Below are 15,670 nucleotides of genomic sequence, written 5' to 3' on the forward strand. Positions count from 1 at the left end.
AAGGGGCATAAACCAGACAACAGGATAGCAATCAATTCCATTAGCTACATACTCTGTGAAGTAATTCTCCTGGGAGTTTCTTTTTATCCTTTCTGAATTGATTTCGGTTCCCTTTAAAACAGAGTTCCCCACAAAATCCCATTGTTTTTCCTCATCCTACTCCCTCTCCCCCCTCGTAATTTGGTTAGCTTCCTTCCCACCCACCCAGGAACATCGATCGTAATTTAATTTAATCAAACATAATGTAATTGAGGAGCAACCATCTGAGGATGTTCTTTTACTGACAATCTCCTCCCAGCCACAGCAAAAGAGAGGAGAGGGCAGATTTATTAGGAATTTACCTCTTTCCCGAATCCTTATTTTTCCAAAGGCTATTTTCTAATAAAGCCAATGCGGAGAACTAGCTGTGTCAGCTCTATTACTGACAAAGCTGATCGGCTTGATCCTGGGGCCTCTGTGGGGGGGAAAAAGCAGCTTTGCCTATAAAAGGCATCTTCCTGTTCTTTTGTAAAAACCACAGAGTGGGGCTTTTCCAGCCACTTCATGTCCATAAAGCTTTCATCAGGTATATGCAAAGCTCCCCGCCTGAACATGCCTCCATCTCTGCTGACAGAGCCCCTGTACATCACTTCCTCATTCAGTTCCCCTGAAGCCACCAGGTTGAGAAATTTGGACTGTCATTTTGTCTGAAAATTAGGAATCCAACTAAAAGACGTAACAACCTTTTCGCCTTCCCATATAAAGGAGGGATTTCCAACCTCTCTGCTTCCTCTCTCCAACACTGCATCCGAGTTTTATTAACCAGTAAAACTTTGGGAATTGGCAGCATAGCCCCCTCCTCCTCAAGCAAATACACGCTTGAAGTCCCACACAATCAGTGGCAGGAATGTCCAATGGAAAGCATGAGAAATGAGATTTGTGAACCAAATTCACATGATCATGAGACACCTACTTTTTTTCACCAGGGGCAGAAGGAGGTTTCCGAAAGGACATATGGTTTCACTTCCAGGCCCATTAGTATATCAATTGTTTTGATACAATTTTCTGCTACACTGCTCCTGTGCACAATCTGGGAGTCCTCCTGGGCTCCTGACCTCTTCATGAAGAAGAGGTGACAGGGGTGGCTAGGAGGGACTTTGCATTGTGCACCCCGGTGTGCCCATTCCTGGATCAAGATGCTCTACTTACAGTCACTCATGCCCGGGTTGCCTCCTGACTGGACTATTGCAATGCACTCTGTGTGGAGCTGCCCTTAAAAGAGTATCCAAAAACTTCAGATAGTGCCAAATGCCTTGGCTTAAGCACTTGTTTCGGGTAGAACACACATCTGCTGCATGAGCTGCCTTGGTTACATTTGCTTTGGGGTCCAATACAAGTTGGCGGTGTTTACCTTTAAAATCCTACATGATATGCGACTGGTTTATTTCAGGGCCCTCCTCTTTCTGATGTCACCTGCCTATTCTACAAGATCCAACAGAAATGGGTATCCTACAAGTCCCACTGTCTAGGGCCATGATGGCAAACCTAAGGCACACGTGCCAGAGGTGGCACACAGTGCCCTCTTCATGGGCACTCGAGCTGTTGGCCTAGTTCAGCTCTACCACGCATGCATGCATGCCTCCCATCAGCCAGCTGGTCTTTAGGTCTCTGCTTCGCATGTGTGACAGGCGGCGGCCGTGTGTGGGCCATGCACACAGACACAGCATGTAGGGGCACTCATGCATGCACAGGGGGCACAGGCGGGGAGGACACACCTGCATGTGCTGGGGAGGCGTGCTGCATGCGGGGGCTGCATGTGCATGCTTGGGGGTGGGCCGCATGCGGGGTGTGTGTGCATGCATGGGGACGCATGCGCATTTCATTTTGGGGGCTTAGGGGGGCATGTGCACACTTGGTCTGGAAAAGATTAGCCATCACTGGTCTAGGAAGCTATGTTAGGCAAACTATTGATGATGGATGTTTTCTGCTACGTTGCTCAGATTGTGGATCTCCCCCTCCCCAGAGATTAAATCAGCCCCATCAATCCTGAACTTATGAAGGTCCATCAAGACCTCATTCTTTCAGCAAGATGGGGAGCCAGGTGAACCCGTGAGCTGGCTCCATTATTATTACATCCCTCCATCTATTATTCTCTTTTCCTGTTTTAGGTCTGCTTTTATATTCTTAATGCTCTTTTAATAATGATATAATGGTTTTAGATAATGATTGTTTTATATTAGTTTTATTGGACAGTTGTACATCACCGAAGTCATTTTAATGTGACTAACGTGCTTTAACGTGCTAATATTTCTAAATATTATACTATGTCTAAGCAGTCAAAATAATACATCAGATATCCTTAAACATTGACTGAAGGAGGAGAAGTTCAGAATATGTTCCCATTTTTAATAAACGTTGGGTTGCAGGGTTTCCTCCCCCCTCCCCCCCCAAAAAAAACCAACACTGTGCAGAATGAGGAACATATGTCTCATAACAGACATTGTGGACTGCAGTCTGTACAAACCACAGCTTTAGGTCCAACTACGGTTTACCATTACAGTTGAACTGGAATCAGTGACTACCTTTTCCACAGCCAATAGCTGTGAGTTTACTGAGTTTTTCAATTGTGGATATTTATTATTTGGATCTGTCCTTTTGGAGTGGTTTGCGGGAACTGATTTAGGTTTTTTTAGGTGATTGTCTTGAACAACAAAAGGCTATGTATAGTATTTGGCTGCCCATCATTTTTGATTAAACTGCAATACAATATAGTACAATAGTATAATCTCTATCTCCCCATATGCACTCTCTGTAATTCAGCAGTTTTTAATGGCAGACATTCCAAATATCATTTGAGAAAGGGCATGACCCAAATGGAGTCTCCAGTATTTGTGATAAAAGGGGAGCCATGCAACTCTAGACAAAGCACTCCAACAGCTTCAAGAAATAACTCTCCCAAATTCCCAAGTTATTCCCCGGATCTTCATTATTTTTATCAGTCTCATCTTATACACTGCTGCGAAAGGGGCTGGGCTTGTCAGATGACCGAAATGATCTGCATGGCGGTTGTTGGGCAGAAAAGGGAGCGAAGAATTCAGCGGCGAAGGTGACCACATCATCGGGTTTGCGAAGGAGAAGCAGTTGCATGAAATCTGCCAGCAAGGTGTTGAGTTCTGGATGGCGACGCACGTAGGTAGCATGGCTTGCTTGTAGCTCTTCCTGTGGAAAGCAAAGCAGCCCATTCTCTTTTTAGGACTGTAACTCATCAATGGCAGTCAATGAGGAACAAAATAAGATGCTCATTTGCCCCCTACCCCTGCAGTGCCATTTTAAAACACTGTCCTGTCCTGTCCTAAGAAATGTATAACCTAATCAGCTATGTGTTTTGTTATGAGCCATAATCCCCGATTGTTGGCTATGCTACTAGCAATTGCTTTCAAAACATCTCAGGTTGCCTAATGTCTATGGATATTCTCAGTCATTCAGATCATGGTTGTCCCAAAGATGCTTTTTGAAGAGGCAACTAGACTTTCTGGTTTTTCTTCAAAGGCATTTCACTTCTCCAAGAAGCTTCTTTAGCTCTGTCTGGGTGGTGGGGAATGGAAGGATTTATACTTCTTGCAGACAGCTGGTCATTTGCATTCTTTTAGCGAGTCATTAGACCACCTGGAGGTTTATCTGTGTCATCAGGTCACCTGAGTGATGCAAATAGGTGTGGAGCCTTCTTGGAACTGTTGAAAGGCCTGTGTTGTAGACTTCCAACAGTTCCAAGAAGGCTCCACACCCATTTGCACCATTCAGGTGAACCTGATACAGCTAAACCTCCAGGTGGTCTTAATGGCTCTCTAAAGAGAATGCAAATGACCAGCTGTATGCAAGGAGTATAAATCCCTCCATTCTCCACCATCCAGACAGAGCTGAAGAAGTTTCTTAGATAAGAAGTGAAACTTCTTCAAAGAAAACCCAGTTGCTTTTTGAAAAAGCACCTCAGGTTGTTATCATCTTCAACACAGGTATGAACAGATGCTCTTGTCTATTTCTTGTGTTTGTATCACACTGGCATTTTGGTCACACAACCACACCACTCTGTCAGCCCCATAATGCTCAGTAGGACTTTCCTCCAGGACTAGATTATGTATTAACTGGAGATTTTTGATATACTGGGTGCCAAAGTAAATTTATTTGAAATCAATGGCATTTGTGAATTATGAAAGTCCCATTGATTTCATGAGAATGAAGTATAATTAATTTATTCTACATTCAACTACTGTAGCTTTTTAGCATTACCTCCATATCAAAGCAGCACACCTTGACATTTTTATTCAGTACAAGTTCCAAACAAGTCAGCCTTCCATTTACTAAATAAGCCAATTGTGAAATAGTTATCTATAAGCCTCAACTCCTTAAATGCTGGGCAAAATCAGCCTCCCTCCCTCGTTATTCTTATCTCTACAGCATTTGTTTTGAAGCACAAATGTTGTAAAATTTAGAAGTGGTTGCACCTGGTCACAGTGGGGAATATAAGTACCTCAGGTTTGAATTGTTGGGTTCTTGGTGTTTTCTGAACTTACTTTGGTTCTTGCAGACTTTTGTGATGAGGCTAGAAACCATCATCAGTTCAGGCAGGAGTACAGTTTGCTGCTGGTTTATATGATAAATTGTCTTGGGGTATTGTTTTTTCCTTGATTGTCTTGTCCAGGTATTGATTAATAGGTGTGTGATGGGAAGATGTGTATTTGAGTTTTTGACCTTTGGTTGTTTCCTCTCTTGAATGATTTGCAGATAATGCTTATCTCAATGTGTCTGTTAATGGATGATTCATCAGAGCCATGGCCCTAGGAATACTTTTGCACTTTTGGAACTGGCTTGGTTTAGTATGTCTGCAATTTTACAACTGCAATTGTGGTTTCTACAGTCTTTCTGCAGTGTGTTGTAAATGACTCCTTTGTGTTCAATGGCTGTTGGTTTTGCTTAGGATAGTTTGGCTGTATTTTGTTGGTTAATGGACTACCATGATGCCTAGAGATTGTAGCAGTTTGCTGATCATTTCAGGGAGGTTTTTGATATATAGTAGTTATTAGTGATGTGCAGTGAGATTTATGGCTGGTGATGTCATCAGGAAAGCGGGGAATGGGACCACGTGTGCAGGAGGCTGAGGCTGCAGGAGTCTGAGGCTGCCTCAGCCTCCTGCACACATGGTCCCATTCCCCGCCTTCCTGAGTCAATATGAAGGGGACCGCGGAGCGCAAGCCGGCGGAGCGCGCTCCACGGTCCCCTTCATGTTGACTCAGGAAGGCAGGGAATCGGACCATGTGTGCCTTTTCCCTTTCCCCCTTTTTTTTTCTTTTCATGATGAGAGCGGAGAGGCTCTGCCTCCCCTGCCTCCCCTGACCGCACATCCCTGGTAGTTATCCTATTAATAGGTTGTGCAGCTTGTGTAATTGTTGGTTGTACGGTTAGACATTTTTGTTGAAGTTGCTTAGCAATAGCAATAGCACTGAGACTTATATGCCGCTTCACAGTGCCTTACAGCCCTCTCTAAGCAGTTTACAGAGTCAGCCTATTGCCCCCAACAATCTGGGTCCTCATTTTACCCACCTTGGAAGGATGGAAGGCTGAGTCAACCTTTAGCCTAGTGAGATTTGAACTGACAAATTGCCTGCAATATTTCACTCTAACCACTGCGCCACTGTGGCTCATTCACTGCATTGTAACATGGAATAAAGTTACGTATGCATTGCATTGTAACATGGAATAGAATAGAATAAGAGAGTTGGAAGGGACCTTGTAGATCATCTAGTCCAAACTCCTGCTTGAGCAGGAGACCCTATATCAGGACTTTCAAACTTGCGGCCCGCATGCCGGATGCATCATGTGCTAGCCTCTCCCACTTCTGGTTTAGCGAAGGGGAAAAAACGTCACAATATGTCATATGACGCGAGTTTGACACCTCTGCTCTATACCATTTCTGACAGATGGCTGTCCAATCTCTTTTTGAAAGTCTCCAGTGATGTTGTTGTCTCCCACAACTTCAGAAAGGGAAACTGTTCCACTGGTTGGTTGTTCTCACTGCCAGAACATTTCTCTTTATTTCTAGGTTGAACCTCTCATTGATCAGTCTCCATCCATTATTCCTTGTCTGGCCTAAAGGCATGTATAGATGGTCTATTTCAGGTTTTGGGAATTCTAGGTTATTGCAGAATATCATGCCTCTAGCAATTCTTACCCAACTTCTTTTCTGTGCCATTGGATTGTTGCTAGGATAGTTCAGTGAACTTGATTGTTTTTTTATGGCACACCAAGAGCCAAACACATAATTGGAGTCATTTACAGCATATAATATGCGATGTCTGTGAAAATTACTATGCGGGGCAAAGAGGAAGAAAACCAAAAGAATGCATTCACAAACATCTTCTAGAAGTCAGAAGACTTGATGAAAACTCCTTAATTTCACAACATGCAGACAAGTTCAACCACAAATTCAATTGGCAAACTATAGGCATGTAAGCCAGATGTAAAAATGCAGAAGAATTCTTAGAGACATAACAGTCCCAGAAGTCAGCTATTAACAGACATTTCTTTAATTATCAGATTTTTATCCTGCCTTCATTACTTTATAAGTAACTCAAGGCTGCAAACATACATCATACTCTTTTCCTCCTCTTATATTTTCCAAAGCAGCAACTTCATGAAGTGAGATGGTTTAAGAGAGAATGACTGGACCGAAGTGACCCAGCCGACTTTCATAGTAACACTAAGGAAATGTCTGCAGGAAGCAAAGCAAGCTTTGAGGGCGCTAAGAAATCAATGACCAGACACTGCTCAGAGGTTTTATGTTATTACGGATAGTCCTCGACTTATCACCGTTCATTTAGTGACCATTCAAAGTTACGACAACACTGAAAAAAGTGACTTATGACTGTTTTTCATACTCCTGATTGTTGTAGCGTCCTCATGGTCATGTGATCAAAATTAAGATGCTTGGCAACTGCTTCATGTTTATGACGGTTGCAGTGTCCCGGGGTCATAAGATCACCATTTCTGACAAACAAAGTCAATGGGGGAAGCCAGATTCACTTAACAACCGTGTTACTGACAACATCTGCAGCAATTTACTTAACAACTGTGGCAAGAAATGTTGTAAAATGGGGCAAACCTCACTGAACTGCTTTTGGTTGTAAATTGAGGACTACCTGTAGATTATGCAGAAGTAAAATGAGTTAATTATCCCATGAGTTTAGAAGTCTATCATATTATGAGCCATACTACAGATATTACCCATATTTCCCCCAAAATAAGACTGGGTCTTATATTAATTTTTGCTCCAAAAGATGCATTTAGGCCTTATTTTCCAGTTAGGGCTTATTTTCAGGGAGATATGGTACTAAATGCATCCATCTGGCTGACAATCTTAACTGGGGCTTATTTGGGGGGGGGGGAAACAGGGTACTCTGCCCTTAATCCCTGAACAATTCACCTTTCTGTCTAAGAACTTGGAATATAATTCAGCATCCTCTTCCCAGTCTAAGAGGACTTTTTCAAAGACAGGACGAGGGTCTGGTTCATCTGGAAAAATAATGGAAAATGAATGAGAATGATTCAGGATATATAGGAATGTGGAATATATAGACAGCGTATTGTACATATTTTGTAGTAAAAAATTGAAATTCTCTTGTTTTTAAAGACAAGGTGTTCCTGTTGTTTTCCTGAAACAGATGATCTACTCCAACAGTTATCCATTTCAGACAAAAAGATCCCCTCATCCAAAAGCAATCCCAGTTCAATGCTGGCCACAATTCCCTATTTACAACACTGTGAGAATGCCTGTGAGGATATTACCTGTGTCAATCAAAATGGGCATTTGCAGGATCACCATGATGGCTGGAGATCCAACTTGTACACGGCGAGATAAATGCCTGGATGGAAGAAGAAGGAAGGGAAACAAATTAATGGGAGTTTGTTTGTGGGACTGCGTGAGAGAGGCGGTAGCCCACGGCAGAGCTGGGCTAAGAACCAAATTGTGATATATTGAATTGCAGCAGATCAAAGTAATTTATGATCCCCAAATATCAACATCAGAAGCAATAAAAGAACTTATGCTCTAACTTATAACACCACTGAAAAGAACAAGACTTGGGGTTACAAGGAAGGATGGAATGTCTCAGGATAGGACTAAAACCATATATGACTTCCATAGGTTCACTGTGAAATGTGGATAGTTTATTATTGCCATGCATGCTTGCCAAATTCTTTTGGCTTTAAATATAGTAGATTCAGGTGAAATCATAAATCAAATTAAATTTGGTCTCTAGTAATTGATCCAGTAATTAACATGTTTTTCAGTACAAAAATTACAAAACTTCCCTTTTAGTTTTCTTATCCAGGTTGCCAAGACTTAAATTGCCAAGCAAGGACTAACCTACAACCTGCTTATGAAGCTAACCGGTTTTAGAAAATATGGCAAGCCAAACCTAGACACTTTATGACAGCAGAATGTACAACCCTCTAATGCAGTGTTTCTCAAACTTGGCGACTTTAAGTCCTGTGGACTTCAACTCCCAGAATTCTGGGAGTTGAAGTCCACAGGACTTAAAGTCGCCAAGTTTGAGAAACACTGCTCTAATGCTTGCTATAAATGACTGTGTTTAGCTATTGGTGTGTCACAAAACAACCCCCATCATGTGTTCTGGAAAAAAAGAAAGAAAGAAAAGAGGTAGCTAGTGAGTCTCTTGCTATATTCCTCGAAAACATTTCCTCAGTTTACTAAAATTACTGCTTTCTGTCCCTAAAACATGGAAATGGACAGTTTGCCTTGTGGGACGTACGAACTCAGTGGCACTGACTCTTCAACACTTCATGACTTACTGACCACAAGAGGGCAGTGGGGTATAGAATGTTAAGGATTTACTCTGGGTCATTTCTCTAGTACATTGCGTGATCTTTGTCTAACAAATCGCCAAGCTCTGATCCACTTCTTCCCAAGCACTTATAGTATTTGACTGTCTTCCTGGTAGGGCTAGACTGTCTATTCCTATCACATATTTCTGGTAAATAAATCTTACTCCTATAATACAATAGTTATTACCCTGTTTCCCCCAAAATAAGACCTCCCCGGATAATAAGCCCAATTGGGCTTTTGAGTGCATGCGCTAAAGTAAGCCCTTCCCTGAAAATAAGACCTCCCCGAAAAATATTGCCTCACAGCAGCAGCCATGAGGTGACCACGCTTGCCGCCTCCTGCACCTCAAAAATATTAAGACCTCCCTGAAAATAAGGCCAAGTTTATTTCGGGGGTCAAAAGAAAATAAGACCCTGTCTTGTTTTTGGGGAAACATGGTGGACCTGCTCCACTAATCATTATTCATATCAGAGTCACACTCAGGAATGCTGTTTTTCTCTCATGCACAGACAGAATGCTTCCATCTCCAACAAGGCAAAGGAAACATGACTAAATGTATTGTAGCTTTATTCTCTTTACCGCCTGCTGGAAACCGTCAACATACTGTCTGCTGGAAGCTGTCAAGCCAAGCCTCAGACTATCTTACTCAACCAAAGAGTTATAGAAGATCTAGGGCAGATACACGACATTCACAATCAGCCTTTGGATTGAAAAAGCATCCCAAACTGCAAAAGTACTGTAGATGAGGTGTGAATTACCTGGATGCTGTCAGATTATAATTCTATTCTCCCCAATCATTGGCTATGTAAGCAGAGATGGACTGAACGCAGAAAACATCTAGAGGGTCATATGTTATCCTTGGAGTATTTAGAGAAATATTCTTTAAATACTTCTAAGATTGGCAAAAGGAAGAGGAGACTCATCACAGCTATCAGTGTGGAGTGTCATCAAATGCTTTGGAACATCTTGCCCTTGGAAGTAAATGTGGGATCCTACCTACTAGCGGTCTGTAAGGTATTTTGTAAGGTAATTAAGACCATCGTGTTGGAAATGACATTTGGGAGTTGTCACTATAGGATTATTTGATAACTGAACAGCCAAGTATTTGGTTGACTATTTACATGCTCGATTTTGATGCCCAACTGGTCTAATTTGTAACTTTGTCAATCCCTTAAAAAATCCCTTGATCTAATTTTTTTATTAAATTTTTTTAATACGTTTTACAATTATTACCCCCCTTACCTTTCCCTCTACCCTCCCTCCCTCCCCCTGACCTCCCAGAGCAAAATATAGTGTATAAACATTTAACAACCTTACGCTAACATAAGCTAACTAATTTTAACATGTTACTATTCTTGTGCTTTAACTCTCCCTTTATTAAACTAGCTTTGAATAAATTGTAGCATTTCTTATGCCTTCATTCATAAGCTAACTGAAATTTTTTAGTCCGATATTTGTTTTGAATATAGTCAATCCATCTTCTCCAGTCCAGCTTGTACTTCTCATCTGAGTGGTCCTTCAGATATGCTGAAATTTTGGCCATCTCTGCTAAGTTTACTACTTTTAATGTCCATTCTTGGATAGTGGCAACTCTTTCTTCTTCCAATATTGCGCCACCAACAATCTTGCTGCCGTCGTTAGGTTCAAAATCAAATTAGTCTCTATAACAGTACAATCTGAAACTATGCCTAACAAAAACAACTGGGGTGTGAACTTTATCCTCTTTTTCAAAATATTTTGAATAACCCACCATATTTTTTATCCAAAATGCTTTAACTTTTTTACAAGTCCACCAAATATGGTAATACGTGGCACCAACACAGTCACATTTCCAACATTTAGATTGTAGATTCGGATACATACAGGCTAGCCTTTTTGGATCTAAATGCCATCTGTACAGCATCTTGTAAAAATTCTCTCAAGTTCTGAGCTTGTGTAAATTTTACATTTCTTACCCAAATCTCTTCCCATGTTTCCATCACTATTGGTTCTTCAAAATTTTGTGCCCATTTTATCATACAATCTTTACCTAATTCTGTTTCTGAGTCTATTTCTATCAATACATTATACAACCTTTTTATGTGCATTTGACCCTGGTCCCTAATTTGTTTTATCAAGTTATCCTCATTTTGGATAATACCAGATTTCTGGTCTTTTTTCCATCAAGCCTGTAACTGACCATACTGAAACCAAGTTTGGATTACCCTTTCGTCTCTCAATGCATTCAAAGATTTTAACTGTGGTACACCTCTATCCATACTAAGAAGTTCTGCATATGTAGTTACATCTTGTTTTTGTTCTATACTTATGTTCTCTATAGCGTGTCTGCGCACCCAACCAATTTGTTAAGTCCAGAAAATCCACCTATTCTCTGAAGTCTTCCAGCAGCACTAACAAGCACTTAACAAGTGCTAATCAGCTTTCCGCTTCACTTTCGTTTTCAACACATCCTTTATTATTCCGGTGCCATTTTTTTTTAAAGTTCCCTTTAAGTTTACAGAAAGAGATATAATCTATGGAATTAAGGCTTGTACTTATTTTTAACTTTGTCAATCCCTTAAAAAATCCCTTGATTTAGGTAGTATAAAATATACATATAATAAATAAAATATTACTATGCATTAACTCAAGCCATTTTTATTGGAAAAAGTAGTTTGAGTTAATTGGTAGCACTTGAAAAATTGTAAATGCTTTAGAGAAAACTAAGTTTCAACAGCAGGAGGCACCGTGGGCCTTACCAACTAAGTGGCAATAGCAAAGGCTGAATATACTGAACATACAGAGGAAAAGTCGATGATCACATTGAATGCAGGAAAAGTCTGAACAGGAATGGTTCACAGGTAGTCCTCGACTTATGGCCACAATTGAGCCCAAAATTTCCATTGCTAAGAAAGTCAGTTGTGCCCCATTTTATGATCATTTTTGCCATGCTTATTAAGCAAATCACTACAGCTGTTAAGTGAAACATGCAGTTGTTAAGCGACTCTGGGGTACCCCATTGATTTTGCTCTTCAGAAGTTCCCTAAGAAGGTTGCAAATGACAATCCTACAACTCCAGGTGCCTGCAACAATCGTAAATACATGCCGTTTGTCAAGCACCCCAAATCTGATCACACAACCGTGGGGATGCTACAGTAGCCGTAAGTATGAAAACTGGTGACAAGTCACTTTTTCCCCCCAGTGCTGTTGTAATTTTGAACTGTCATTAAATGAATGGTTGTAAGTCGGAGACTACTCGTATACCAGAGCTTTCTTACCCATCTGGCAGGAAGTAGAACTGCCAATTCAGTGGGAGCGCTTCCACGGAGTGCACAGTCCTCTCCATCACAAATACATCCACTTCCTCTTTTTTCACTCTCTGCTTCTGGAAGCCGAGGCTATTCTAGAAAGAGATTGGCATAAATGGGAAAGAGAGATGCACAAGGATGGCTGTTCAGACCACGTCTTAGTTTCTCCACTGAATAAGTAGTTGATGTCAACATTTTATCCACATATTGCACTTTAGTCTGGACAGCTGGTAATCTTCCTTCCCTGCCTTAAATATTCAGGGTTTATTTTAGGTAAACAGAAACTTTGGGCGGAGGTGTCTGGACTTCATTTTTATCCACCAACATCAACACAGGCTACATCCTTTATCCCCTGCCCCTTTATCCTCTGCCTCAACATATACAGATAGTCCTCGACTTAACAACAGTTTGTCCAGTGACCGTTCAAAGTTACATCATCACTGAAAAAAGTGACTTATGAGCGTTTCTCACACTTATGACTGTTGCACCATCCCCCCTTGGTCACGTGATTATATTTCAGATTCTTGGCCACTGACTCATATTTATGACGGTTGCCGTATCCTGGGATCATGTGATCATCTTTTGCGACCCTTTGCCAAGAAAAGTCAATGGGTAAACTGGGCTCACTTAACAACCGTGACACTAATCTAACAGTTGCAATGATTCTCTTAACGACTGTGGGAAGAAAGGTCATAAAATGGGGCAAAACTCACTTAACAAATGTCTCACTTGGCAACATAAATTTTGGGCTCAATTGTGATTGTAGATTAAGGACTTTCTGTACTTCTTTTTTTTTTGTTACCAGTTATATAAATACAGAAGAAGAAAAGGATACTGTATTTTTCAGAGTATAAGACGCACCAAGATTTTGAAGAGGCAAATTTTAAAAAAAAATTTGCACTCTGCAGACCTCCCCAAAATGGCCCATTTTTAGTGAAAATGGGCCGATTTTTTGTCAAAAAACGGGCATGCATAGCCTTTAGGCGGCTTGTAGGGTGCTCCTGGGGGCTGAGAGGCAAAAATGAGCAGAAAACAGCCTGTTTTTCGCTCATTTTTGCCCTCCCCAGCCCCCGGGAGCACTCTGGAAGCCTCCTAAATGCTATGCATGGCCATTTTTTGCAAAGGGGGCAGGATTTCAGGAGGCCAAAAATGCTGTATTCAGTATATAAGATGCACCCAGATTTTTACCCTTTTTTGGGGGAAAAGGTTCGTCTTATACTCCGAAAAATACGGTAAGTCAAAGTACAGCAAGAGAGCTATAAGAAACTACTTTATAATGAGGGACACTGTAAGTCCAAATAACTTTCTACTGTCTTAAGTTGATTGGTGGTCATTTGATAGAGATTCAGACAGATTTCCCCAGTTTTTATCCAGGGATGCCAAGGCTATCATTGGCATCTTTCGTGGGCAAAACATGTGCTCTACTGCTCATCTATAGTTGTTTTCCAAGAAAGAATTCCCACTATATTTCTGGATATCCAGCAGTTCCATTATAATATACCCACAACCTGAGCTTACATATGTAGAGGTACAGACATGTTGGTCAGGATCAAGTGAGAGGAAAACAGCATTTTCTGGTAAGGACTGCCTCCTGGCCATCACCCGTAGTATCAAGAAGTTGGCAGATTCTGAGATGAGGCCCTCAAGTTGTGCACATCTATAAGAGAATGTGCTGATGTTGATCTCTGCCTGAGGAAGACAGAAAAGGCTAGACATCCTTCACAAAAGCTCAGACAACAACCAGAACAGCAGGCCACCTTGAAGAAAAATGTTTGGGGTTTATAGAAGGCACCCAAGACCAAGGTACCATTTTTGGGCAAGACAGAGGAAGAGGAATACAAGGTCATAATTCTCCTTCCCTCGTCACCCAAACTGATTCAGACTAGGAGTTTTAGTGTTCTCATTTCTGATAAAAGCAATCTGTTTATGATTTGACATTAAATCTACATGCTCCCTTCCAAGCACATCCTTATTTATGTCCTCCAAATCTTCAGAATTAGTTTCAAGTTGACTTGTAGCCATTCCTCCATCACGCCTCAGAAAATAAAAAATGCCATATAAGACAATATTCCCTTCAGCAAGCCAAGAGGGCAGTGGAAGGAATGATGTCCAAGCAGGATTTCCCACCCACATGCCATTTCTTTTTCACACTGGGTTTACCTCAGAAGGCCAATAAAGAACCAAGAATAGCCCGGCTATCAGTATTTGATTTCTGCCATATGAGCTTCCCATGCCTTTGTTTTTAATGAAAAGGAACCTTTAAAAATGAAATGGGATAGGGCAGCAAGCTAGCAAGCTCCAAGAAAGGTGTGAAATAGGCACATATTTGCTCAAGGCCCTTTCGAGAATGTTAAAGAGATGCTTAATGTTTAATATGCTCTGAAGACCCTTCAGCAAATTTGACAGGATTAGGGATAGTCACCTGGTATCAATCACCAGGGAAATTAGGAGATCCAGGCAGTTCAAAGGAGTGTAAAGATTTATTACAAGCTTAAGCTTTCTACAAGAATCTGAACTACTAACAGTCAAGGGAAATTAGCGGGAGTTAAGAATAGAAAGGAATTTAAGGACTTAGATCTCTTATGGACTTGCAGGGACCCCTGCCTGATGATGCATTTGACCACTCCCTCAGGCTCAGGCTGTTCATCTCCTACACCTGGCTGAAAACAGCCTGGCTGGGAATACCAGTTATGTTGTCTTGAGGGTACCATCAAGAATTAAAAGGGAGATTATATAGTCCAACTGTTCAGGTGTTCACTACTGCTGCAGCATGGAAGCGAAGGTGAAGCACAGATACAGAAGGGTAATAAAATACTATTTGTCACTCTGCCCAGGATGCAAAGTGCTTTTGCAGTCTATAGCTCCAAGGTCTCGCCACCTGTGCCACCACATTAGCTTTCATATGGCAGTTAAATGACAAGATCAACTAGGGCAGCCTTCCCTAATCTATCTTACTGTGGTTAATTCGATTTAACAGGATTCATAGCAACAACTTAGGCAAGTTTCATAGGCTGGCGACACTCTCACAGACGTCTGGATTTTTCAGCCTGGCTGCCCAGGTGTGGGGATCTTGATGTAACTGAAGGATGGGTGAAGGAAAATGAGTTAGTCCCTGTCTTGATATCTAGGTACAGCTATAGATATTATAATCAATTAATTCTCATGAACTGTGAGGAGAAGGGAACTGGGTTTAATATTCCAGGTTCTTTAGGCACAGCTCATTTTACTCACATCTTTTTCCACTATAGTTTTGGTCACATAAAGCTGGCCGTGCCGCTTTACCACTTTGGTCCTGGTTTCCACTGGATGATCTCTAAGCTGCAGGAAAAGCAAAAAAAAAAAAAGAAAGAACAGGAAAAGGTGGCACAGCTATGCTAGGATTGGCCTCGACTACGCAGGCACTTACTTTCCTGAAAAGGTGGAAGCTTCACCACTAGTTGAGCTGTGAGTTAACTTTCCCTCATGACCGTGAGGGTGAACCTATGGCACGCGTGCTAGAGATGGA

General features: G+C 41.4%; 2 protein-coding genes and 1 long non-coding RNA gene across 7 annotated transcripts in view; 1 reads left to right on the plus strand and 2 right to left on the minus strand.

Annotated features, from left to right (window-relative positions):
- The window catches only part of SLC11A1 (solute carrier family 11 member 1), a 70,042-nt gene extending 69,608 nt beyond the window's left edge, over positions 1-434 (minus strand). The window contains exon 1 of the mRNA XM_081948222.1: positions 342-434. The gene's annotated coding sequence lies outside the window, so the exon portion shown is untranslated. The remainder of the gene's footprint in view (positions 1-341) is intronic.
- A 1,560-nt stretch (positions 435-1,994) lies between these two features.
- The window catches only part of CATIP (ciliogenesis associated TTC17 interacting protein), a 32,159-nt gene continuing 18,483 nt past the window's right edge, over positions 1,995-15,670 (minus strand). For all 5 annotated transcript variants that reach the window (XM_081948261.1, XM_081948262.1, XM_081948264.1 and 2 more), the window contains 6 exons: positions 15,397-15,483; positions 13,684-13,854; positions 12,136-12,260; positions 7,819-7,895; positions 7,457-7,545; positions 1,995-3,198 (listed from right to left, as the gene is read on the minus strand). In XM_081948261.1, the coding sequence (XP_081804387.1) occupies positions 2,986-3,198; positions 7,457-7,545; positions 7,819-7,895; positions 12,136-12,260; positions 13,684-13,854; positions 15,397-15,483 (762 nt within the window). In that variant the 3' untranslated portion in view covers positions 1,995-2,985. The remainder of the gene's footprint in view (positions 3,199-7,456; positions 7,546-7,818; positions 7,896-12,135; positions 12,261-13,683; positions 13,855-15,396; positions 15,484-15,670) is intronic.
- LOC309389711 lies at positions 7,668-8,703 on the plus strand. Its single transcript, XR_014174993.1, has 2 exons — positions 7,668-8,474; positions 8,589-8,703. It is a non-coding gene; the product is annotated as an uncharacterized lncRNA (long non-coding RNA).

The sequence above is a fragment of the Natrix helvetica genome (genome assembly GCF_964273705.1).
Source record: "Natrix helvetica genome assembly, chromosome: 1".
Taxonomy (NCBI): Eukaryota; Metazoa; Chordata; class Lepidosauria; order Squamata; family Natricidae; genus Natrix; species Natrix helvetica.